The sequence below is a fragment of the Remersonia thermophila genome, chromosome 3, assembly GCF_042764415.1.
Source record: "Remersonia thermophila strain ATCC 22073 chromosome 3, whole genome shotgun sequence".
NCBI lineage: Eukaryota > Fungi > Ascomycota > Sordariomycetes > Sordariales > Chaetomiaceae > Remersonia > Remersonia thermophila.
This window is the reverse complement of record NC_092219.1, coordinates 488,060-512,830: the sequence shown is the minus strand read 5'-3', so window position 1 is coordinate 512,830 and position 24,771 is coordinate 488,060. Positions and strand designations below refer to the sequence as shown.

Genomic DNA, 24,771 nt, shown 5'->3' with positions numbered 1-24,771 from the left:
CCTCCTGACATCCCCCAACTCGGCATGCCATGAGCGGCGTACCCCCCATCGGCGCCTTTCCACAGACGCCCGTTACCGCCAGGCAACGATCGGCCGTCCGGGGTCGTTCGAGGACCCCGCCTCCTCCCAAGCGAGCAACGCCCGCTCCTCTGCCCGTCGCGCCCCAGCAACGGCCGGGGCCAAGGGCCAGCTCCACCCCCGTCATCCCGCTCAACATCCTCGATGCCCCGACCCAGCGCCTCTACGCCCTGGGCGTCTACGCCGCCCTCTTCGCCTGGAAGTTCTACGACTGGGCCCAGCTGGTCGAGGAGGAGACGGAGTCGTTTTGGCTGTTCCTGAAATGGCTCGGCATCGACTTTGTGTTTTTGTTTGGGCTGCCCGAGCTCAGGATACCATGGCTCGAACTGTCGCAGATGTTTGTGGTGGTGGCGTTTTTCTTCCACGTCGCGTTTGACTGGATGCTCATGTTCAACATCGGGGTACGTTTGTCGTCATCGTCGTCGTCGGGCGGGAGGGCTCGTGGTGCGGCGTCGAAACCGGCGGCTGACGTTTCTCCAGTTTCCATGGCAGGCATGGCTCTTCGGCTTCGTCCGGGTCTTTTACGACCGCGAGGTCGCCATCTCGGAACACAATGTCAAGATCTCCAGCATAATACACAACACGTCGCTCATCATGGGCCGGCAGATCATCAACATCTTGCCCGAGGGGTGAGTCGAGATCCCTTGCCGCCGCGGGCGCGCTCCTGCTGACCTTGGGGAACCTCCAGCTCCGCCGTGCTCAACCCCGAGCACCAGTCTTTCTGCCTCGGCGGCGACCAAAAGACGGCCGCCCTGCCGCTCTTCTTCAACGCCACCATCCCCGTCGAGGTCGAGCTCATCCGTACCGACCTCGAGACCAACCAGAACGAATCGATCAAGCTGTCCAGGGCGCAGCTCCGGGACATCGAGCGCAAGGCCAAGCGGGAGAGCCAGGACGGCGACCAGCCCGCCGTGCAGTACGATTACGTGGTCAAGAAGCCGGGCGTCTACCAGCTCGGCCGCGTCCTCGACGAGTACAAGCTCGAGGTCAACCGCAAGACCCCTCCGACCTTTGTCGTGCCCTGCCCCAAGGCCTGGGTCGGCCCCGTCGCGCAGCCCGGCCGCTGCTTGGGCGATCTCTCGGACGTGTCGCTTCACGTCGAGGGCACCCCGCCGCTCAAGATCAAGTACAGCCGCACCATCAACGGCAAGGATCACAGCTTCCACTTCCAGAGCCTTCAGCCCGACGGCTTCTCGTCGCCCCTCGCCGGCCTGCGCTCGACGAGCCTCCTCGGCCCGGGCGACGACGACTTCTCGTGGGCCCGCCCGCACCGCGTCCCCGTCAGCCTCAACGAGTCCATGCACGTCAGCGGCGAGTGGCAGTACTCGGTCGACGAGGTCCAGGACGCGTTCGGAAACGTGGTCAAGTACGAGGCGGGCGTCGACGACGTCGAGGCCAAGCCCCGGCCCAAGCACCTCGTCCAGAGCTTCGTGGTCAAGGAGCGGCCCCACGTGCGCCTCGAAGGCTGCGATCTTAGGAGGCCCCTCAAGGTGGCCAAGGGCGAGTCCAAGGAGCTGCCGGTCCGCTTCCAGATCGCCGGCGCGGGCCCCGAAGGCACGGCGCACATCCTCACCTGGCTGTTCTCGCCCATCGACACCCTCACCGAGAGCGGCGACCACGGCGACGTCCTCTCGATCGGCACGTACAACGCCAAGAACGCCCGCGACCGGCCCCAGATCTCGGCCCCCGGCCTGTACACGCTCCGGTCCGTCGCGGCGGGCTCCTGCGAGGGCGAGATCCAGGAGCCCTCGTCGTGCCTGCTGCTGAACCCGCTCGAGCCCCGGCTCACGCTGCGCGCCGAGGAGATCCCCGACACGTGCGCGGGCAACTCGATCGGCCTGCGGGTCGACATGGACCTGATCGGAACGCCGCCGTTCGTCGTCCGGTACGACGTCATCTCCAACGGCCAGCGGCGGTCCGAGCGCGTCACCATCCCCGGCCTGCGGTACCAGATGGACCTGATCCCGCGCACCGCCGGCCACCACAAGTACGTCTTCACCCACATCGGCGACGACATCTACAGCAAGGGCCAGAAGCTGGCGGGCCCCGAGTACGTGCTCGAGCAGGACGTCAAGCCCGCCGCCTCGGCCCTGATCCAGCACAGCACGGGCAAGATGGGCTCGTGCCTGGGCGACGAGGTGGCCGCCGACGTCCTGCTGCTCGGCGAGCCTCCCTTCACGCTCGAGTGGGAGATCATCCACGACGGCAGGCGCAAGCAGCACAAGGCCGCCAACATCCACGAGAACTCGTTCCAGATCCGCACGAACCCCCTGACCCAGGGCGGCGAGTACACGCTGGGCCTCACGAGCGTCCAGGACAGGCGCGGCTGCAGGAACTTCCTCCAGGACGAGCTCAAGATCTCGGTGCGGCGCCAAAGCCCGCGCGCCGCCTTCGGGCAGGTCGAGGGCAAGCGCAAGATGCTGGCCGTCGAGGGCTCCGCGGTGAGGCTCCCGGTCCGCCTTACCGGGGAAGGGCCGTGGAAGGTGTTTTACACCAGCTCCGAGGTGCTCGACGCCGAGGGCAAGCCCAAGGTCGCCGAGGCGACGGTGAAGCACGACAACGGTTATCTTACCGTCAAGGGCCGCGGCACCTACACCCTCACCGACGTGTGGGACAACCAGTGCCACGGCGTCGTCGACGCCAAAGCGGCCACCTTCGAGGTGGATTGGTTCGCCCGGCCCCGGATGTCGGTGGTGCTGTCGCCCGGTCTTGTCACCGAGGACGAGGCCGGCGGATACAAGGTGGAAGGCGTCTGCGAGGGAGACGTCTCGGGCTTCGAGGTGGCCCTGCAGGGTACGTTCCCTAGGCTCTTGCTCTCTTGGCTTTTCGCGCATGGAATTGTTGCTGACAAGGGAAACCAACAACACCATAGGAACGCCGCCGTACACGGTGGAATACGAGGTCCGGCATCGCCCTCTCCAGGGGTCTCCGTCGCTGAGCAAGAAGAAGTTCGAGGCGTCCCTCGGCAAGGAGGCCATCCAGGCCGACACGTCCAAGGCCGGCCTGTACACGTACAAGTTCACCTCGCTCGAGGACCATCTCTACAGCAGCAGAAGCAGCAGCAACAACAACGGCGGCGGCGGCGGCGGCGGCGGCTTCCAGCCGCTGGTGGTCAAGCAGCACGTGAACCGGCGGCCGTCGGCGTCCTTCGCCAAGCCCGGCCAGACGTTCAAGTACTGCAAGTCGGAGCAGGACAACGAGGACGGCATCCCCATCACGCTCACCGGCGTCGCCCCCTTCGTCCTCGAGATCGAGATCAAGCACCAGAGCGCCGCCGTCCCCGAGATCTACCGCACCCCGCCCATCAGCTCGCGCACCTACGACCTGCGCATCCCGCGCCTGCACCTGCGCCTCGGCACCCAGCAGATCCGCATCCGCGACGTCCGCGACGCCAGCGGCTGCCACTCGGCCGCCTCGGCCGACCTCGGCGGCGCCTCGTCGGTGCAGGTCCAGCTCTTCGAAGCGCCCACCATCTACCCGCTCGAAACCCGCACCGACTACTGCGTCGGCGAGCGCATCTCGTACACGCTCTCGGGCACGGCGCCGTTCGAGGTCTGGTACACGTTTGACGGCGTCGAGCGCCGCGCCAAGTCTCCGACCACCAGCTTCCGCCGCGTGGCCGAGTCGCCGGGCGAGTTCATCATCACCACCATCTCGGACAAGGCCTCGGAGTGCCGCGCTCCCGTGCGCATCGCCAAGACGATCCACCCGCTCCCCGCCGTGCGCGTGAGCCAGGGCAAGTCGGTCAAGGTGGACATCCACGAGGGCGGGGAGGTGGACATTCTCTTTGAGTTCTTCGGCACGCCGCCGTTCGAGTTCACCTACACGCGCAGCACCAACGCCCGCAAGGGGCAGAAGAGCCAGGTGCTCGAGACGAGGCACGAGATCAGCCACGAGCACACCAAGGTGATCCGGGCCGGCTTGGAGGGCACGTACGAGGTGGTGGCCATCAAGGATAAGTACTGCGCCTTCTCGACGCAGGGGGCGGATGTGGGGAAGGAGAAGGCCAAGGGGCAAAAGGCCATCAAGTATTAATTAGAGGTGGGAGGGAGTCGTGATGGAGGAGAAGGTCATTAGAAGGGGGGTTGAACCATAATGAAGAGGAAGAGCTGGGCCGTGGGTATGATGGCGTGGTTGGTGGTTCTCTCTCGGCAAGAGTGAAAGGGGTGGTCCATGAAGCGCGGGGACAATATCTCAGTTTGGTCATCCAACAAAACATGGGCGTGCGCGGCATTGATGTTATGTCTTTTTTTTTATTTTAGGTTTTCCGGTTTTTTTTTTTTTTTTTTACCCTCTTCCTTTCTCTGCTACTATCTTTGTGGCAGTGGTAGGACGGATAGATGGACAGACGGGATGGATGGGATGGACGGATGGTTGGATGGATAGCTGATCGAAAGATACCGTGTAAGTAGGTAGGTTTGGTCCAGGGGGGGGAGGGAGGGGGAGAGGGAAACGGGGGCGGCTTTGTATCGCTGTACATACTACATACAACAACAACAACCACCACAACGACAGCAACAACAACACGAACAAACAAGACCAACAGAAACACGCAGGAGGAGGGGGGACAGGGGTGATCTAATGATGTATCTACACTGCACTACGCAGTACTGCGTACACTACCTTACATAGCACGGCGTTGCGGGTGAAATAGGGACCTGGAATGGGGTTGTTTCTTTTCTTTGCTTCTTTTTTTTTGTTCTTGCCTGCCCCTCCCCCCTTCTTCCATCCTTTCCACCATTCCACCACCATTCCAACCCCCCTCCCCCCCCCCTGCCCACCCCGGCCCCCTGTCTTTGCAATTTACATACTGTGTACATGCATACACTAGCGCGACGTGCTTTTGCCTGCCGGATGAGTTCCCTTGGGCTTGGGACTGGGGTGGTTGTGGTTGTGGTGGTGGTTGTGGTGGTGGTTGTGGTGGTTGTGGTGGTGGTTGTGGTGGTTGTGGTGGTGGTGGTGGTGGTGGTGGTGAGTGTGGCGCCGCGTCCGCATGGACGGATGGAATGTTCGGTCACGTCGCCGCCGCCAGCCTGCTCATGTCGTGTCATGTCATGTCATGTCAATTGTCCAAATGAAACTGAACGGCCTGCCTGCCTGCCTGCCTGCCTGTCTGTCTGTCTGTCTGTCTGTCTGTCCTTTGAGCCAACCCCATCGGCCAACCCAACCTCCCCCCCTCCTCCTCTCCCCCTTTCCGAGACACGGAGCCGTCTCCGCCCTTAGAACTAGCGGTGGGAAGGCAGAGTCAGCTTTTTTTTTCTCTCTCTCACACTGCGCGTGTGTGTGTGTGTGAGTGAGTGAGTAAGTGTGTGTTTCTTGCTGGAGCCTGCTGGTGAATGCATTACATACGGACAATGGAGTCCTGCGGCACACGCGCAGCGGTGATGGGAGGGTTGCAACGGGCGGAGCGACGATCCCTACCCAAACCGGGGCGGGCGACGCTCTCAGGGTTATGCAGCTCCTTGCTTGGGCGTTTTCTTTTTTGTTTGTTTGCTTTTTGTGTCAAGTCCACGTGTTTTGCGCGGGGCGGGATCGGAGACAGACAGTGGAGGGGGGCCGGAGGGAAAAAGCCGTGCTCGAGATGGTTGTGGACGTGGTGGTTTGATCAGTGTTGTTCTTGATTCTTGTTCTTGTTGTTGGCGGTGGTGGTGTTCGTTCCCCCCGTTCCCCCCTGTTCCCCGTTCGTTACATACGCAGTACTACCTATGTCCATCCATACGCCGTACGTGCTCCTCTCTCTCCTCAGGGGTTCGGCAAATCGGGATCGCCCGGCCGACAGTCTTCGGAACGGGCATCGGGGTGTTTTTCGGAGATGGGATGGATGCACATGGCGTTGATCGGCGACGCGGCGGGCTGTTTCAAAAACCCGCGAGGCTCCGCAACGGGCAGCCGACGGCAGCAACCGTCGGTCATCGTTCGATGCTCGACAGCAGAGACGTCGTGAAGACATCGAAGCCGCCGGCCGGCTGCCTACTTGCTAGGGTGCATCCTTACCTCGTGGCCTAGCTATCGAAGGGGGGTCTGTTTCAGGCTGTACATACACGGTATGCAAGTGCCGTATGTTGAAATGGAGAAGCAGAGGGGGAGGTGAGATACCATTACGCGAAGCCTACGGAGGAGTTTCCCTATGGGGTGCAATATCATGGCTGGTTGGGAACCGGAGAAACCGCAGCATGGATGTTGGCACAGGCAAAAGAGAGAGAGAGAGAGAGAGAGAGAGAGGGAGGGAGGGAGGGAGAGAGACGGGACCTGAGTACTACAGCATGTGTCCATGTTGTTGTGGGGTGGGTATTGTCGGCCTCTCGCCTCGGTACCGGTCCCTATACTATAGTAGGTACCTTTGTTTACCTTGCTCTGCTGCGGTGGTGTATTAGTTATCGCATCGAGCTGCAAGACGAGATGGTTTCGCAACATTTCCCATTCTTTGGCAATACTGCATAGGTTCCAATCTCCCTCCCTCGCCCCGCATGAGAACCGAGCATAGGTGTATAGTATACGCAGTAGTTAATACGCAGTACATGCCTTATGCTTCTTGCGTCTCGACATGAATGGCTTGCCTTTCCTGAACCATGGCTATCAATAAACTCGACAGGCACAAACGGCACACGCCCTCACACACCGACGCGCGAAGAAATGAGGGAGTGATTCGGCACTCGGCTTCAGCGAGACACGCCCCCCCCCCCCCCCCGGGCCCTCCACCACCGGCGGGTCCGACCAATCGACCAACCGTGTCAGGCTCCCAAGACACCAACCAATCCACGACCCCAATCTTGGCAAGCTCGTGCGCGGGCCGACGCCACGTCTTTTTCCAAAGTCGCCACTGGACCCCGCGGGGCTCGGGACTCCACGACTGCTTTGGGCCAGCGCATCCAATTCCCAAGCTTTCCCTTGAGCCAAGTGAACGCCTCGGAGAGCCCGCCTCTTTTTTCCTGTTCCCCCCCGCCCCGGGCTGCTGGTTTGCCCGGATTCAGGTTTGCGCCCCGGTGGTTGGCTTGGTATACGTCGGTAGCGTAGTGCCGTATCCGTACACCGTACAGAGACACAGTACGTAGCCAGTGTACAGTACAGTGCGGTAGTTGGTTACCAGAAAGACAGGCAGACCGACAGACAGACAGAAGACGGAGCGGGTGGCGATCCTCTCGATCGGGCAGCGCACCGAGCGTGCCGTGTAAGCCGCGTCCAACCCGCCCGAGGTGAAGATAGGTAGGACAGGACACAGGAGGGCCCTGAAGGAACTTACCCACCCAACGTGCTGCTGCCGGGCTTTCCAGGTTGCCCGTCATCCTCAAGCCAACGGTCCCATTCCTTGTTTGAGTCCTCTCGTCATGGGGCGGTCGCGGTGAACAAGCACACACACCACCGCCGCCGCCGGCGCCAGAGGGCAAAGCTTCCAGGATCACCGTGGAATGGCATGCCGTAGCAGGCCTCAGCCCCGCTCTCCACCCGGCGCGATCGCCGAATTTCCAACTTTCTCAGGGTTCCCGGCCACTCAAAACCAAGCCCGCTGTGGCTGCCCAACTGTTTGATGCAGACCAATCTGCCCGAAGGGGGCCAATTGACGAGCCCGTCCTGTTGAACAAATGTCTTCTGCCCTTTTTTTTTTCTTCTTATTCGTACTTTTGTCCCGTCTCCATCCTTTTCAACCTCCCCCCTCCCTTCCCCCCCCCGCCGGAGTGGCGGTCCTTGCCCGGCTGAGAGGTGCAGTCCCGGTGCTCCGGCCCTGGGCGATCCCTAGCAACCGCTACAATCCCAAGCCCGCGCTAGGCCCCAGGTCCCCACTGCTTTGGCCCTAGCTTCGGCTGCACCTGATAGCGCCAAAGTTTATAGGCAATGGGATCTCGATGGCAAACCAGCCTTCCGATCAGGAGACCATCTCGCCAAAGGGGAAACAAGAGCAGAAAAAATAAATAAATCATTTAAAAAAACGACGGAATTAAAAAAAAAGAAAACAAAAAAGACAAGAGAAAAAAATAATACTCTCCCCGTAACCCAGCGGTGCAGGTGACCTTCCTGCACCCTTCGAATGCGTGTCTCCGAAGGGGGGTGCATTTTGACTCAATCGGAGCTTTGCGAGACGCGACTTGGGAGCGAAAAGTGGGAACCGCTGAACGGTTGAGCCGTCTCATTCCTCGCTAACATTAACTAGTGGGGATCCCAAGGAGAGAGAGAGAGGAGCAGGAACAGGAGCAAGGAGGAGGAGGCAACCTCACAACTTGTGCAGCACCACACACGCACACACGCACACACGCACACACGCACACACACACGCACCGCGCGCTTTGGACCGTCTAGAGAGACGAGAAAGAGAGGGGAAAAGGAACGTCTTGGGGGCCTTCTCGTCTCTTGATTCTTTCCGCCCCGTGTCCCCCCCCTCCCCCAAATTCTCGAGAGATCGACCTTACGGGCCTGTTTGGGGTCTCGATCGTTTTCGATATCGACCCCCCCCCCCTCCCCCTGGCCTATCACACTTTTTGATGTCACCATCTCGACCTCGACCGCCTTGGATCGCAGACACCCATCGTCGACGCGGCACCGTTCCCTCCCTCCCTCAGGGCCTTAGGGCCATCTCCAACCACGGCCCGCGAGCCAGACAAACCGTCGACCCCCGGTCGCCGCCATCATGCCGCCCGCCGACGGCTCACCGAGTACCGCGCAAGCGGGAAGCAGCTCCAGCGACTTTGTGAGCAACCCAGGCCCGCCACCCCCCTCCCCCCCAAAAAAAAACACCTCTCGTCGAGGGTCTTTCGGACGCAGCACAAATCAACAAACTAACACGATGTTTCTCTCTTCTCTAGGTTCGCAAGCTTTACAAGTATGATACCGCCGCCCCTTTCTTCCTCCACCACCGTCCCCATCACCTCTTCGTCCTCTCCCCGCCCTGCGCCGCGACACCTTGCTTACCGATGATGACATCACAGGATGCTCGAGGACCCTTCGTACAATTCGGTCGTACGATGGAGCGCCGAGGGCGACAGTTTCGTCGTCTTGGAGGTACGCGGATGGAACCCACTCCTCCCAGCCCCGTGCAGCATCGCCGCCGCCGCCGCCGCCGCCGCCAGGGGAAAACACAACACGACCAATGACTGACGGATGCGATGGGACAGAACGAGAAATTCACCAAGACGATCCTCCCCAAACACTTCAAGCACAGCAACTTTGCCAGCTTCGTACGCCAATTAAACAAGTACGACTTCCACAAGGTCAGACACAACGAGGAGGCCGGCGAACCGCCCTACGGCAAAGATGTACGTGTGTTCTGGCGGCTGCTTCTCCCCTTTGGACGTGCGGAAGGAACCCCGACGTGTTGACAAACGACCCGAAACAAAAAAAAGGCCTGGGAGTTTCGGCATCCCCAGTTTAGGGCGGACCGCAAGGACAACCTCGACAACATCCGGAGAAAGGCCCCCGCGCCGAGGAAAACGGTGCAGCCCGAGGAGGCGTTCCAGGCGACCCAGCAGATCATGGTCCTGAGCGAGTCGCTCTCGGCGACGCAGCACGAGGTCCAGACGTTACGAGAGCAGTGCAGCGAGCTCGAAAAGACCAACAAGATGCTCGTCAGCGAGGTCTTGAGCCTGAAAAAGATGGTCCGGGCGCAAAGCCAGGCCTCGAGCGAGCTCATCACCCACCTTACCAACCTCGAGGAGCGCCGGCGAAGCAGCCGCAACTCGGCCCACCCGGCCGGCCCGGGCTTCGCGTCCGCCGCCATGGGGTTCCTGGCCGACGGCCCCGACGAGCCTGCGCCCGAAATCCGGCGCGCCCGCGAGATCCTCGACGCGGCGGCCGCCGATCTCCAGGCCGACAGGGGGCGCGAGAGGCTATCGGTGGCGTACAACCAAACCGGGCCCGCGCCCGATGCCGCCGGCTCGTCGTCCGTCATGTTCGCCAACGCCGGCGCCGTCGGAGGCATCCCCATGGTGCACGACGCCGTCAACGATCCGCGTCAGCTCGTGTACTCGGTCCCCCAGACGGCCGACATGGATCCGTTTCAGGCCGAGCCGATGCAGAACATGCCCTACAGCCGGGCCTTGAGCAACCCGGCTTTGCACGCCGAAGCCCCCAGCCCTCTGACGCCGCACCTCAAGCCGCCTCCAGCGGGGTCCCTATGGCGGGGGAAGAAACCCCATATCCTCCTCGTCGAGGACGATAAGACGTGTGCTCGGGTCGGGCACAAGCTCCTGACCAATCTGGAGTGCACCGTGGACCTGGCGGTAAGTTCCCTCGCTCGGCTTGGCCGCCCTGGCCTGGACGCCTCCCGCTAACAAGGGCCCAAGAACGATGGAAACGAGTGCGTCAACAGGATCAAGGCCGGCATGCAGTTTGACCTGATCTTCATGGACATCATCATGCCGAACCTCGACGGCGTGTCGGCCACGTCCCTGATCCGCTATGCCATCCCTTCCGTCCCCATCGTCGCCTTGACGTCCAACATCCGGCAAGAAGACATCCAGAGCTATATCAATTGCGGTCAGTATTCTGTCGCCCTCGGCAACTCACCTGTCTGTCGTCGAGGCCCGCCGTCTGACCCTTGATCTTGCTGTAGGAATCAACGACGTCCTAGCCAAGCCCTTCACCAAGGAGGGCATGCTCCGCATCCTGCGTAGGCATCTTCTGCACCTGGTCAAGGATCCCCAATCCGCCGACCTTGTCGCCGCCGAGGCGGGCCATCCCGTGGCCGGCCAGGGCCCGGGTCCCCCGACGAGCCAACCGTATGCTGCTCCCGTCGCCATGAGCATGCCTGCCATGGCCCCCAATCCTCAGATCAAGTTCGAACAAGCTTCGCTGCAATCCCCGGCGGCCGCCTCCACCTGGCAGTCTCCGAGCCAGATCCACCAGACCGTGCCGGCCATGGACGGCGGCGCGGCCTACATGTCGGCCGTCGCAGCCAACGGCCCGGCAAGCATGGTCCTGGCGACGAACCCCGGGCAGCGCACGCTCTCCCTCTCAGCAGCTCCGACTCCGCAGCAGCAGTCTCAGCAGCAAGCCCAAGCCCAAGCTCAAGCTCAAGCTCAAGCTCAAGCTCAAGCCCAAGCCCAGGCCCAGGCCCAGCAACAACAACCGCACCAGGCGTTACCGCCGCCGCCACCACCCGCGCAGCCGCCGCAGCCGCTCCAATCCCAGCCGGGGCAGTATGCGGGGTACATGACGCCGCAGCAGGTGACGGGAGCGCATCTGGCTGCCATGGCGCAGGCCGGTGCCGCCGCCGCCGCCGCCGCCGCCGCTGCTGCGAACGCTTCTCCGCTCGATGACAGGCCGGAAAAAAGGCAGAGGCTGTACGCTCCCGTGCCAGGACAGGCGGGCGGGTATGTCGGGTAAAGGTGGCTGGCAGATGCCATGGTGCTTCGCGTTCTCGCCGTGCTTGATTGGATCAGGGAGTCTTGATTCGAGAGGAAAATTTGGCGCCTGGTTGTTGAGGAGCACACGTCGGAAAACGAAGAACAAAAACATGCCGTTTTTTTCCAACGTCAGGTGGTGCGTAGTTGGCAGTTCTAGGCGAGAATGTCGGCCGGTGGAGACGCGCCACGAGAGAACGCATTCTCTGAAAGGGCGAGGCGTTTCTTGGATGGGATTGGATCTGGTAAAGGGCAGGTTATTTTCTCTGGGCCCAGCAAGATGTGTATCTGTCTTGACTGCGTCGGTCAGGTCGGAGCAGGGGGGAAATGGCATCGCCGGCTGGTTCGTCGATCGGTCTGGCCGGGTCGGGTCGGTTGGATATGTGCACGCCAGGAGGCTCTTTTGCTGGGCTGGGTTCGGATCGGATGGGTTATGAGGCGGATCTATTGTATACGGGACGGGAAGGATTCACGCATAGCATGGAAGGTCGTATCTACTCTGTTTACCGTACACCACCGAGGCCGCGTGTTATGCTGTGGGGTGTATATTATGCCTTTGGTGGGAGGATGGATGGAGGGATTGGGGGGGAGTAGTCAGTGCACTTGAATACCAGTCGGCTGGGCCCTACCTCTCTGGCGAGCTTCCTTCTTGTTGTCCACCCCGACCTTGGGAGGTGCTGAGAGCGGTTGATGTGCGACGAGTGATTGGAGACGGTGAGGAAAACGAGCGAGGGGGTGTCGTGTCGCTGTGCCTGCGGCGGCGTGATGGGGTTTGTTGGGGAAAGGAAAAAAAAAAAAAAAAGGTCGGCGGTTGTGGTCGCGGTGGAAGGGGGGAAAGGATGTCCAGCAGAATGTGTCCTGAACTTGCCGTCGTTCGTTCTTGTTGTATTCTCGTCGTCGGTTCGTCCCGTGGTCGTCAAGCGCCTTCTTCTTCTCCTTCCGTTCTTCTTCTCTCCACAATGCCGCGCCAGTCGGTGCAACGGGCAACGGTTTGTTCAACCCGACACAGGTCTTGTCCCCTCCCCCCTCCTCTTCTTCCTCCTCTCTCCACCTCCGCCCTTGTTTCATCCATCCATCCCTATCACCAACAACGCAACGCCGCCGTCCCGTGCTCCTGGTAGGTTTGTCTCTTTCGTTTGCTGGTGAGGGAAAAACGAGGGCGGGATGCGGCACAGGTGGGGCCGAGTCTGGTATCAGGGAGCTGCTGCGTGCGGGAACCCAAACCAGGACCACGGAAATTCTTGGTGCATGGTGGACGGGAAGATGTCGTGTCGTTTAGACGTGTGGTCCGAGGGACGAAGGCGGGGTGGGGGTTGCTAACTGTCCACAGGCGACAGCAGACAGGAAGGACAGGAACAAGGCCGGGGACCCGCGAGGAACGGGCCTGGCAGCAGAGCCCTGCATTTATAGCTCGGGCACGGAAGTACCATGGCCGCTTCGCCCACGCACCTAAGCTGGTTTTCGGTACCTCCCCTTCTAGGTACCTAGCAGGTACCGCCTTGGGTATCGCTTCTAGACCCGGAGCTTCGGAAACAAACCTCCCCTCCCACGAGCGGGACCAGGGGGTGCGGGTGCGGGTGCGGGTGCGGGTGCGGGCGAGGTGGGTGCGGTGGGATGCGAGGTACTGCGTAGAGAGCTACGCAGCGTGGATGTTCACTTGGCACGCAAGAAGGGGGGGGGGGGGGGGGGGGGAGGGCGAAAAAAAAAATCTCTCTCTGATGTAGGGTCTAGGTCGGGCTGGACTCGGTGCGAACGCCCGCGCGGGAAAGGATATGCCCCGAAGGAAGAGCCTCGTGCATCGCCCTTCGACCGTGGACAGCAAACCTGACCGACGATCCCCCAACCTGGGAAGCTCGGGATACCCATTCTCGCCGGTCTGCCGTCCTTCCACGTCCTTCCTCCTCCCCCCTCCCTGCCCTCCCTGCCCTCCCGCCCATTGCCTCGTTGGTTTTAGCGGCCAGGCGGGTACAACCTAACCTGTGCTGCAGAATTGCTCATCCGCCAGAGCCAAAGCAGCTTGTTCGCTTTCGGTTCGTCCTCTCCGCTTTCCCGTTGCACCGGCGCAAGCCATTGGAGCGGCGTGCTGCAGCAACCCACGAGGCCGAGAGCGTTCTGGAACGGCTCGGCGCGAGGCTAGGCCCGTCCGGACCGGCTGTGCGGATTGCTGTCGCAGTGGGGTTTTTTTTCGTTGGTTGGGGGGGGGGGGGGGGAGAGAAGGGAGTGGGGAGGGGCCGGGGGTGGGCAACCTTGTTCGGCTGGCCTCAGGATCTGGGGGACTGGGGGAGATGGAGGGGTCCAAAGCAGATTTCTCTTAGGGTCTATTAACTACCTATATACACAGTAGGTACCTGAGGCAGACATGTGGGAAACGGTAAATCCCTATTGACGGGAGCTGTGTTTGGCGCCCTCGCCGCCGGTCTCAGGAGCGGGATGCACGGGCGGGAGCAGCACACCCTTTTTTTTTTTTTTTTTTTTTTTTTTTTTTTTTTTTTTTTGGATTGGGGCAGCTGTCCCCGCGGCATGGCGGTGCGGGACGGGATTGGGGCATCTGGAGCAACGGTTTCAGCGGTGCAGCGTCCGTCCCCTCTTCCCCCCTAAAGCTTGCAACCACGCTGTGCATGCCTACTGCGTATTGTTCAAGAATAAAATTTTTTGTGGCTGCTCGGTGTGCCGAACCTTGAGGTAGCTTGCAGGTTTGGGGAAGGGTTTCATCATGCGTCCCGTCCTGTTCGACCTGCAGGGAACCTCAGGCCCGGCAGCAGAGGGCCAGGCCAGCGAGACCCAGACGCTGCGGTTCCCGTCTGCGCTGTCTTTTGTGGCACCTGTACTTGTAGAACTCGGTGCTTTTCAGGCCTCCCTCAGGTCCCGTCAGGGAATTAGTTATTCGTCAGTTACTGTAAAGCCCCGGCCCCGAGCTCGGGTGCCCGTGGGCCGAGCCTTACGGTAACGTTACATAACGTTACCCTGTACGTCTGGCGGTTTGACCTGACAAAGGTCGGTAGGTCAGGTAGGTACGTACCCACAGCTTTCCGCCATGACCCCGCACCCCACCATCGCATGCATCTACGATTTTGGTTCTTTTGACTCACCCTTGACGATACTTCGAGAGCTTCCCCAGATCGGTCGGCAGCACCTCTCTGCGCCTGGCCAACAACGCCGACAAGCCGTCGTCTTTGCTTCGCAGCCAAAGTCCGTTGCATCCTCAAAGACACCACCATCCCATGTCAAAGCAAGGCGGCAAGGGCGGAGCTGCCGCCGCCAAAGGCAAGAAGCCGGCCAAGCCCGGCGCCGATGAGAAGCGCGAAGATGTGCTCCAGGCCGTCATCCTCGCCGACTCGTTCCAGGACCGCTTCCGGCCCTTTACGCTGGAGACCCCGAGGGTATGCCCCCGGGCCGCTCCGCCTCTCTCCCGGCTCGCCGCTGGACCCCGCTGACGGATCCTAGTGCCTCCTGCCCCTCGTCAACGTGCCCGTCATCGAATACACGCTCGAGTTCCTGGCCTCCAACGGCGTCCAGGAGGTCTTCATCTACTGCGGCGCCCACCATCAAAACATCGAAAGCTACATACGCGAGTCGGCACGCTGGAACCCCCAGAGCTCCGTCACCCCGTTCCAAAAGCTCGACTTCATCCGCGTCAACGATGCCAACTCGATCGGCGACTTTCTTCGCGATCTCGACAAGCGCGCCATCATCACGGGCGACTTCATCCTGGTCCACGGCGACCTCGTCGCCAACATCCCGCTGGACGCCATCCTAGCCAAGCACCGCGCCCGGCGGGAAGCGAACCGGGACGCTTGCTTCACGGTCGTGCTGCGCTCCGTCGGCGAGCAGCCCCACCGAGCCGCCAGGGCCCGCGGCATCACGCCCGTCTTTGTCGTCGATCCCACCACGGGCCGGCTGCTCCAGTACGACGAGATGCACCCTCTCCAGAGCGAGCGCTACCTGCAGCTCGACCCCGCCGTCTTCTCGCACGGCGAGTTCGAAATCCGCTCGGATCTCGTCGACTGCGGCATCGACATCTGCACGCCCGACGTGCTCGCCCTGTGGTCCGAGAGCTTCGACTACGAGCTGCCCCGCAAGAACTTTTTGCACGGCGTGCTCAAGGACTGGGAGCTGAACGGAAAGATGCTCTACGCCGAGATTCTTGACAGCGGGTACGCCGCCCGCGCCAGCAACCTCCAGATGTACGACTGCATCAGCCAGGACGTGCTCGACCGGTGGACCATGCCCTTCGTGCCCGACAGCAACCTGGTGCACGGCTATTCCTACAAGAGGGTCAAGGACGGCAACTACGTCGAGCACCGCGTCGTCATCGAGAGGGGCTCCAAGGTCACCAAGTCGGTCGTGGGCAGCGCCACCACCGTCAAGGCGGGCAGCACCATCACTGGCAGCATCATCGGGAGGCGGTGCAAGATCGGGAAGAACGTGCGCATCGAAAACAGCTACATCTGGGACGACGCCGTCATCAGCGACGGCGCCTCGGTGGTGCACTCCATCGTCGCCAACGCGGCGGCCGTCGGCGCCGGCTGCCGCGTGCCCGAGGGCTCGCTCGTTTCGTACCAGGTCCGGCTCGCCGACGGCGTGCAGCTGCCGTCCAAGCCGCCCGCGCGCATCTCCACCGTGACCGACGACCTGCGGCCCGCCGAGACGGACGCGCGGCTCGTCGGCGCCGGCGGCAAGGGCGCGCTCTACGAGGTGCCCCGCGACGAGGACGAGTCGGACGACGAGGACGGCCCCTCGTACGACCCCGCCGTCCTGCAGTCCTCGCTCCTCTACTCCCTCGAGGGCCTCGACATCGCCGCCTCGTCCGTCTCGTCCTTCGCGTCCGACAGCGACTTTGACAGCGACGTCGACGACGGCGACTACGACGACGGCATCTCCACCGCCGAGTCGGCGGACATGGGCCGGGGCGGCGAGTTCGGCCTCGGCGAGGGCCCGGCCGGCCCGTCCGACGCCCCGTCCAAGTCGCACGACTCGTTCCACAACGACGCCGTGCACGGCCTCCACGACGCCCTGCGCGACGCGGCGGGCAACGACTTTGACAGCGCCAAGCTCGAGTTCATGGGCCTGCGCCTGGCCAACAACGCCTCGGACGCCGCCATGCGCCGGGCCATCGCCGTGGCCTTTGCGCGCCGCGCCGCCGAGCTGTTCGCCCCCGAGGACGGCGCGCCGGGCCTCGAGGCCGCCAAGGCCGCCGGCGAAGCCCTCACCTCCAAGCGCGGCGCCGTCAAGTTCGTCAAGGAGGTGGGCGTCGGCGGCGACGAGGTGGGCCAGCAGGCCGAGTTCGCGCTCGCGCTGCAGAGGGCGCTGGCTTCCGGGGCCTCCGGGAAGCTGGAGCCGCCGAGGGCGGGCCTGCTGCTTGCGGCCTTGCTGCAGCAGCTGTATAGCTTGGACGTGCTGGAGGAGGACGGCATCTTGGCGTGGTGGGAGGATGGGAGAGGCGAGGAAGGGGAGACGATGAAGGCGGTGAGGGAGAAGTGCAGGGTGCTGGTGGAATGGCTGGAGAACGCGGATGAGGAGGAGAGCAGCGAGGAGGAGGAGGAGGACGACGACGACGACGATGACGATGACGACGATGAGTAAGGGGTTGGAGAGATGATGATGCGTGCCTCAGCGTAAGGGCGGTCATCGATGACGTCAGGTTCCTTCGCAGCGGGGCGAGATCTTTTTTGCATTGGCTTGTTGCTTGTTGGTGTTGTAGTTGGGCATAACATGGGGGGAAACAAAAAGGGCAGTACCAAAAAATGGGGAAAATAGAAAGGAGATATCAATGTTTGACTCTCCCTTTGCTGGCTGGGTTGATGATGTTGGAGGGGGCAGCACGCTGAGCCTGGCGGGTGGCAGCCAGGATCTGTCCATCGGGCGATGACACCCCACACACGAGGCAACCGTTGGGATCCGAGCAAGTGGACCGAACAAAGATACCAGGTGAAAAGCCGGGGGCAATCATACAAGGAGAAAAAGAAGGACGTTGGGGAGGAGGAAACGGGAGAAACGAGGTAGAAAACGCGAAAAAAAAAGTGAACCGACAACTACAAGATTCGAACTTGTGAGGGCGAACCCAACAGATGTCATGAACATGAAGCATTCAAGTCTGTCGCCTTAACCACTCGGCCAAGTTGTCTGATTACGTGATGTTTGGGTATGCACTTTAGGAACGCGGCCTTATCTTTGACGGGCTGCCGTTCGGGCATGATTTGCTGCGCCGCTCTTCCCCCCCGAAACAACCACCCGTCACGCCCGCCCGCCCCACGAAGCCACGAAGCTGCGTGTTTGCCTGAGGCAAGAAAGCCCAAGGCGCTCTACCCACAGAGAGACATTTCATGCCCGAGCTTGTTTTGTTGGTGGGTTGCAGCGCATCGGGCGTGCAGCCGGGCGGGCGGGCTGGCGGGCGGGTCATTCGGCCCCGGGGCCGTTTCGCCCTGCCTTTCCCGGGAAGATGCAAAGCCAAAGCACCGAACTTACGGTGCCGTCTTGTCCTGAGCGGGCATGATGGGTAGCGGGATTGGGACCATGGGGTACCGCCGTCACTAGCATAGGTACTGGGAGAGCCCTGCTGTCGGTCATTGAAACGGACCTGCGGGTAGAGGCTATTTTCGTTGTTGAGGACTGCTTGATGGAGAGCTAGGTAGCGGTCAGACAAGGCGGAACCGCCATCGCCATCTCGTTCTTCCTCCGCGGCGTAATGTCGGTGGCCTGGCGGGCCCTGCCTTTTACAACTCGGATCCCCGGCCGCTTCGAAGACGTCTCCCTGAGAAGAGACACCAGACAACGCGTATCCCCCATCTTGTAGGATAGCTGGAGATCCTTGGAGATCCTGCGCCGTAGGAAGGGCACAGGGGTGTCGTGTCTATGGCCGTTGCCTTGTCCTTTCTATGCGCGTCGACCCGGGTTGTATACAACCCCCTCCCCCCCCCCCCCCCCCCCCCCCTTTCCTTCGATACCGTGGCACGGATGGGCTCGGGCCGTCTGAATCTCCGAGCCATCCCGCAGCAACATCCGGGTCCGGCCCCATCGCAGACTGCGCCAGGGCTTCTAACCACGTCCCGTGCGCCGTCGGCAGAAGGACGTTTCATGGGAGACCCTTTCAGCCATTGACTCGCGTCCGACCGTCCCCTCCCCCCGGCAGCCTCCCTCCGGGGCATTCCGTTCCTCCCATCGTCGTCGTTGTCATCATCATCACCCTCATCATCCTCATCCTCATACTCATCGCCGCCGCCAGCAGTCTAGCACGCCCACCTCACGCCCCGCGGGCGCCGCTTCCCGCCGTGACGATGCGCCGCTGCTCGTCGGGCGAGAAGAGCGCGGTGCCCTGCTGCAGGGCGCCGATCAGGACGTGGAGGGCGTCGTTCTTGAAGTCGTCGGCGGAGCGGACCTTGTCGAGGTCCTCGGCAAACTCCTGGGTGGCGCGCTGGAGGTAGTACGAGGTGAACTCGGCAGCGACCTGCTTGTCCGACTTTTCCGGGGCTGGCGACGGGCGCGATGGGGGAGCCATGGGGGGTGCGGGTACCCGGGTGGGTGGTCCAAGGCGAGAGTCTCTCTCTACGTCGGAGTCCAACGCCGCAACTCAAGGGCTGTGAGTGGAAGAGCGTTTTGGTGAGAGATAAGCCGTTGGGATGTCAGGGACGGAAGACCTATGTTGGGGCTCGTGTACGTGTGTGTTGGATTTCTCAGAAGTGATGGGAACGGGCGATGAGAAGAAGCCTTCAGTCGGGTTGCAGGGATCTTGTAAAGGCCCCACAGTGCTGCAGGATGTGGGTCCGGCGTATTCCATTGAACAATGCGATTGGATGGCGCTTGGGGGAAGCCTTACAACAGCGCCCGCGCGCGACCATGGCATGGCATGCCTCGCTGATGATGGGCGACAGAGGCACAATGCCAGGCGAAGTACGGCAGGATGAAGCTGGGATGCAAACCGTGTATAAGTAGAACCTCTTCTTCTCAACGGTCGAGCTGCACTCTACGCATCAAGTCGTCTGTCTGCAGCCTTGTCGACTCCCGCTTGGGGTGGGGTGTCTTGTGTTGTGCTTCGACTTACACCAAGAAATTACCCAATTGGGATACTCACAGCGCCAGCATCCAAAATATGGGGTCGGGGGATTTCGGTATTATGGACATGCCAAAACTACCAGGTTGACACCTGTCCAGCCCAGACGGCATTCCAGCTAACCCCCTCTCAGCGCCGGGCAGCGTCTACGTCTACGAGCCCAACAAGGGCGCGCCCATCTTCTTCGCCGCGGCCTTTTTTGGCTTCCGGAGCCTGGCACACCTACCAGCGCATGTGAGCAGCTGCTTTCCTCCTACCTACCTACCTACCTACCTACCCACCGCTAACCATCTTTTGCAGCCACTACCAAAGCTGGCGCCTCACCGGCCTCTACGTCTCCTCCGCCGTGCTCTTGGTCGCCGGCTTTGTTACCCGCGCCGTCGGCGCCTGGGACCACGCCCACCTGATCAAGTACATTTTCGGGACCCGCCTCATCTACGCCGCGCCGTACGTGCACGCATTATTTTTTTTTTTTTTTTTTACACTTGTTTTTGTCCGTTTCTGTTGCCGTCCTGGCTGCTGGCCCTCCCCGCCGCGGGGCGCGCCCTGATCAAGGCGTCCCTGCTCCTGCAGCTCGCGGTGCTGGCCTCCCTGCTGCTGCTGCTGCTGCTGCTGCTGCTGCTCGCGGGGGTGTTTCGCCGCCGGAGCCGGCGCGCCGGGCCCGCGTGGAGGGCCAACCGGAGGCGGCTCGCGCCGCTCCGGACGCTCTACGCGGGCTCGGGCCTGATCCTCGCCCGCACCGTGTTCCGGGTGGTGGTGGAGTACTGGGCGGTGGCCGACGCCAGGGCGGAGGAGGCGTTTGCGGTGCTGCACAGCTCGGACAAGATGCACACGGCGGAGGCGGCGGAGGCGGCGGCCAGGCTGCCGGCCGAGGTCACGCATGAGGGGTTCTTTTGGGTGGTTGAGGCGGCGGTGCTGCTGGCGAATCACGTCATGTGGGGGTGGAGGCACCCGAGGCTGTCTCTCCCAAGGAGCTCCGCGGTGTGTTTGGACGACGATGGGGTGACGGAGGTGGTGGGGACGGGGGATGAGGATGATAGGACGTTCTGGGTGACGGTGCTGGATCCATTTGACGTTGCCGGGATGGTGGCGAGGTGGAGGGACGGGGGCGAGAAAGACGTGGCGGTGGTGGTGGTTGGCACCCGGCTTCCGTTGAGGGAGAGGATGGAAGGAGACACGATGGCTCGCGGAAGACCCTAGGCATGGATAAGTATGCATAGCAGCGCATAACTGACAGGAGCCCGGAGGCTTATGCACTTGAGACGGTGTCTGGCGTGATGACGCGTAAGAGGGACGGATGGGATGAGGGATGTAACAAGAAGCAGGCAGGAGAGATATCAAGAGGGAACTGCTGGGTGTCACCAGCAAGGGTGAGAATGGACTTGATGCTGGAACGCTCTTGTCCCTTGTCTGGGTGTTAGGAGGGCTTTTTTTTTTTCTTTCTATGGATGAACAAACACGGCTATACCTCGAAGAAATCGTGGTGTTGCTACCACAAAGCGAGGCCACTTTGGATGCTCTCCTCCACGTCTGGTTGTGCAGAGGCACAAGAGGGCTGGAATCTGTCAGCGGAGCGATCCTGCTGCCGATCCTGGCGGTTTTGTGGGCTATGACCGACGACGCAGTATTGTTCTTGTTAGCTCTCCTTCAACGCAACTCTTGGAGCCGCACGTGGCGCGCAGATCCCACCGGTTCGTGTGGTACGTCAGCCCCACGGAGCCACGCGCCAGGTACCTAGTTACTGTGTCTCCGCAGTGATTACTCCGTTGTAGAGTTGCAGATGACGGTTTGATGCCGCTGTGGGGGGGAGGGGGGTCGATCCGGATCCGCCCCATCCCTGGGACGGCGTTTTTACGCGTTTCGCAGAGACGAGCTCAGCACTCTGTGCTATTTATGATTTTGCCTCACCCAAACCTCCATCACATCGACCCTGCAGCGTGGAACCGCAAACCCATGCCCGTCGCGATGCGACCCTCATCACGCGGTCCCTGGCTCTGGGCGAAAAATACTGTGTACTGCGTACACGGCGTTCATGTGTCAGCAGAGACGGATACAACAGGTGCTTAACGATGTTGGTGCCCATCCGGGCGGACCCTGCATATCTCGCCGCCCTCTGCTGGGCACGCATCGTGCCCCGGAATGCTTCCTGATGTACCGTGTACACAGTAGCACCGTTGCTTGACGTACATGGAGTCCATTTCGCATTGCATCCTCTGGTTGTCGGGTCTGGCTGGATCGGAGCGCCACCAAGGCCGATTTCCCCACGCTAACGTTGGGGGGGGGGGGACCGGAATGGGCCTTCAATTTCCCATGCACTGCCCCGAAGACAAAGCGCTCCTTAGGGCGCGCGGCGGCGTCCACCTCGAAACCCGGAGCTGCGAGCGAGCTCGCCAGACGCGACGTGCATCTCTTGGCGGCCGTAAGATCTTGAGGAGAGCTGAATGGTTGATGATGGTAGTGAACTACACACTAACTACCAAGTGTTTGACATCACCGCATGGACATGCTCCACTCTCTTTGACGCTAACTAGCGGAATGCTGCCGACCTGAAGGGGGTTGCTCCAACCCGACCTCTTGACATCGTGGGAGGGGGGTCGGGCCTGATCCGCGGCCCAGCGAAGAGGCCCCTGGCTTCTCCAACGGCAACCTGCGGAAGAAAAGAAGAAAGAGAGAGAGAAAAAAAAGCAGGAACATGGTGGAGGGTATGTACTGTGTACTGTGTATATAGTAGTACAGAGCGTATGTACAGGGGAGGACCGGGAGCCTGTGGAGAGCATGACATGAGGGAGCATGGCAACACGGCCAGGCTGCCGCATTTCCAACCAGCAGGAAGAACTCCGCTTCTCGCCCCCAGCGGCAGTGCTGCAACCGCAGCAGGTGAAAAAGCACCCATCCGACTCGGCCAACCCCTGTTCATCCTTCTTCTCTCACACCCCCCCCCCCCCCCCTCCCTTCTCATTCTCGTCTTCGGACCCCCTCATTCCTGGAACCATTCCCACCGAACAGGGGTTCGAGGCTTGAGAGACCCTTTAAACATGAAATCGACCCCCGTGTCGTCATCTTGGGCTCTCCGAACCTTCGGTCTCGGGCTGAGCTTCCTATTGTTGGTCTCGACAAGCCAACGCCTCACCGGGCCATCACAACGCACCTGAGCCTCTACCTTGGCTTGGGAGTCTCACATCATCGGGGCCCTGTCCGCCCCTCCGCCTCTCCGCGGTTCCCGGTTACGTGCCCCCCTCCTCGGGGAGCCATCATATAAGATCATCTCCTCGGCAGCGCTCACCTCCAGCCTCTCGTCGCTCACGTACTCGCTTTCGCCGAAGCTCCTTCACCATGGAAGGCCAGAGACGGACATGCACCCAACCGTCGCCCAAGTCGGAACGATGGGGGCCCGAGATTTACCTGCACGTCGAGTTTCGGATGTCGTGGGGGAAAAAGCAGCAGCGCCCGCCCCAAAACCACCAGCTCACCTATCGATCTCGCGGCCTGCGTGACCGAGACGCCCCGTTTCCTCGCCAGGTCCCGGCGCCCAACACCAACTACCTCGCCGCGATCCGCAACTTCGAGGAGCAGCGCCGGTCCCGGGTGCAAGGAGCGCCCCCGGCCCGCGCCGCCAACGATCCCCTCCGGCACCACCAGATGCAGGAGTACTACCAGGTCGTGCCCTCGCCGCCGCCGCCGCCGCCGCCGCCGCCGCCGCTGCCGCAAGCCCCCATCCTCCGGGAACCCCAACGGCCCACCCGCGCCAGCGCCCGCCCGACCCACGAGCGCGGCCGCTCCGCTCCGCCCCCGATCGGCGAGAACCCCTGGGACGTCAGCGTCAGCGTCGGCGTCCCGCCCCTGCCCGCGAGGCACTCGGATCTGGCTTCCCCCTCCGCGCTGGACCCGAGGGGAAAGCCTCTCCCGGCACCCCCCTCGCAGTTCCGCCTCGGCGAGGGGTGCCACCCGTGGTCCGCCTGGTCCGTGCCGGACGGCTTCGATCCGGATGCCAGCCCGGGCGACGACGACGATGGCGACGACGACCACGACCACGATGTGCACCACCCGGGCCGGAGGACGGCCAGGCGCGGCCTGTCCCTGCCCCTGTCCGCGCTCGCGCCGCCGCCGCGCGACGCCGTCGACCGCAACTCGGCCGCCTTCGCCACGAGCCCCGCCATGGTCTCCACCTTCTCCCCCGAGCCCGCGGCCGGTGCCGCCGACGCCAACGACGCCGCCGCCTTGCGGGAGCCGGAGCCGGAGCCGTCGAGGCTGCGCGCCCGCGAGCTCGGCGCGCTTTCGGCGGCCATGATGACGGTGGACAACGGGTTCGAGAGCCAGTGGTGGTTTCAGGGGAAGAGGGATACCATGGGCGCGGACGGCGTGCACGCCGCGGGAGGAGAAGGGAGTCCGTCGGGCGCTGTCGATCCCGGCAGCCCAAGGCAAGAGAGGAGGGAGAGGGACGAGGAGAGGGATGGCTCGCCCGTGCCCATGTCTGCCACGGCCGGGCCGCTCGAGTCGCCCATGATGGTCCCCTCGGGGGTGGTGTCGCCGCTGTCGGACGCGGCGTTCAGCCCGGCGCAGGTGCCGGCGTCGTTGGTGCTGCACAGGAGCATGTCGACGAGGAGCGAGGAGCTATGGTTTCGGGAGAGGTAGCCTTTGGGGTTTTTTTTTCTTTTTCTTGACTTGGCCGCGCTTTACCCTTTGTCTTTTTTTTCTTTACACCTCTTCTCTGTTGTACTTTCTTGTACTTTTGTGTGGAGTTGGGGATGGGCCGGGGAAGCATCATGAATCATGGCAATGATAATAACACAAGCGGGCTGGTTGGTGTTACGGAGTCTACGACGTAGGATGGGTGGTTTGTTTCTGCATGACGTGTGGAGGGAGGATTTGTCAGAGTCCGTCGGCCGGCGAGAACACCGAGCCCGAATTTCATCAAACGATGGCTGGTTCATCCCGGCACCCTTTGGCTCTCCTGGCTTCGGTATTTTACGCTTGTGGTGCAGATAGTTGACGGTATTACCCCTGAGAGCCCCGTGCCAGACCGCCAGACGCTGCGGCGAAATGGCCCGCTCCCAGCCCGTGCATGGCTGTCGGCCAGCCCGGAACCGAACGGAAGCGTTGACGGTGGTGATGCGATCGGGACAGCAAAGGCATGATGCTCCCTACCTTGGCCCCTGACCATGGGAAGCACTCACGAGGCCCACAAGATTCTCGCTGCCTGCTTGTAGGCGTCTGTCTACGCATGCCGTTGCACCGAGCGCTTTGCTCGAAACGCAAGATGCAAGGTAGACGGCGAGGCTGCGAGCGTGTGCGGCGTGTGCGTCGAGCGGGTTGGAA

The 24,771-nt window shown here is 62.0% G+C and overlaps 6 protein-coding genes and 1 non-coding gene across 7 annotated transcripts; 5 read left to right on the top strand and 2 right to left on the bottom strand.

Moving 5' to 3' along the window:
* Positions 1 to 29: 29 nt before the first annotated feature.
* Positions 30 to 4,113, top strand: VTJ83DRAFT_2953 (uncharacterized protein; the record flags this gene model as incomplete). The annotated part of the gene is made up of 4 exons (XM_071009280.1): positions 30 to 479; positions 559 to 707; positions 767 to 2,871; positions 2,951 to 4,113. 4 exons carry the CDS (start codon positions 30 to 32, stop codon positions 4,111 to 4,113), a joined length of 3,867 nt encoding a protein of 1,288 aa, XP_070866834.1.
* A 4,585-nt stretch (positions 4,114 to 8,698) lies between these two features.
* On the top strand, positions 8,699 to 11,391 carry VTJ83DRAFT_2952 (uncharacterized protein; the record flags this gene model as incomplete). The annotated part of the gene is made up of 7 exons (XM_071009279.1): positions 8,699 to 8,758; positions 8,874 to 8,890; positions 8,997 to 9,069; positions 9,183 to 9,323; positions 9,411 to 10,286; positions 10,350 to 10,542; positions 10,619 to 11,391. The coding sequence occupies 7 exons, from the start codon at positions 8,699 to 8,701 to the stop codon at positions 11,389 to 11,391; spliced, it is 2,133 nt and encodes a 710-aa protein (XP_070866833.1).
* A 3,238-nt stretch (positions 11,392 to 14,629) lies between these two features.
* Positions 14,630 to 16,991, top strand: VTJ83DRAFT_2951 (uncharacterized protein; the record flags this gene model as incomplete). Its single annotated transcript, XM_071009278.1, has 2 exons — positions 14,630 to 14,788; positions 14,853 to 16,991. 2 exons carry the CDS (start codon positions 14,630 to 14,632, stop codon positions 16,989 to 16,991), a joined length of 2,298 nt encoding a protein of 765 aa, XP_070866832.1.
* Positions 16,992 to 17,434: 443 nt separating this feature from the next.
* Positions 17,435 to 17,532, bottom strand: VTJ83DRAFT_t55. Its single transcript has one exon. It is a non-coding gene; the product is annotated as a tRNA-Ser (tRNA).
* A 1,116-nt stretch (positions 17,533 to 18,648) lies between these two features.
* Positions 18,649 to 18,903, bottom strand: VTJ83DRAFT_2950 (uncharacterized protein; the record flags this gene model as incomplete). The annotated part of the gene is made up of 1 exon (XM_071009277.1): positions 18,649 to 18,903. The coding sequence occupies one exon, from the start codon at positions 18,901 to 18,903 to the stop codon at positions 18,649 to 18,651; it is 255 nt and encodes an 84-aa protein (XP_070866831.1).
* Positions 18,904 to 19,494: 591 nt separating this feature from the next.
* On the top strand, positions 19,495 to 20,655 carry VTJ83DRAFT_2949 (uncharacterized protein; the record flags this gene model as incomplete). Its single annotated transcript, XM_071009275.1, has 4 exons — positions 19,495 to 19,513; positions 19,599 to 19,689; positions 19,756 to 19,906; positions 20,011 to 20,655. 4 exons carry the CDS (start codon positions 19,495 to 19,497, stop codon positions 20,653 to 20,655), a joined length of 906 nt encoding a protein of 301 aa, XP_070866830.1.
* A 2,133-nt stretch (positions 20,656 to 22,788) lies between these two features.
* On the top strand, positions 22,789 to 24,087 carry VTJ83DRAFT_2948 (uncharacterized protein; the record flags this gene model as incomplete). The annotated part of the gene is made up of 1 exon (XM_071009274.1): positions 22,789 to 24,087. One exon carries the CDS (start codon positions 22,789 to 22,791, stop codon positions 24,085 to 24,087), a length of 1,299 nt encoding a protein of 432 aa, XP_070866829.1.
* Between the last annotated feature and the right edge of the window lie 684 nt (positions 24,088 to 24,771).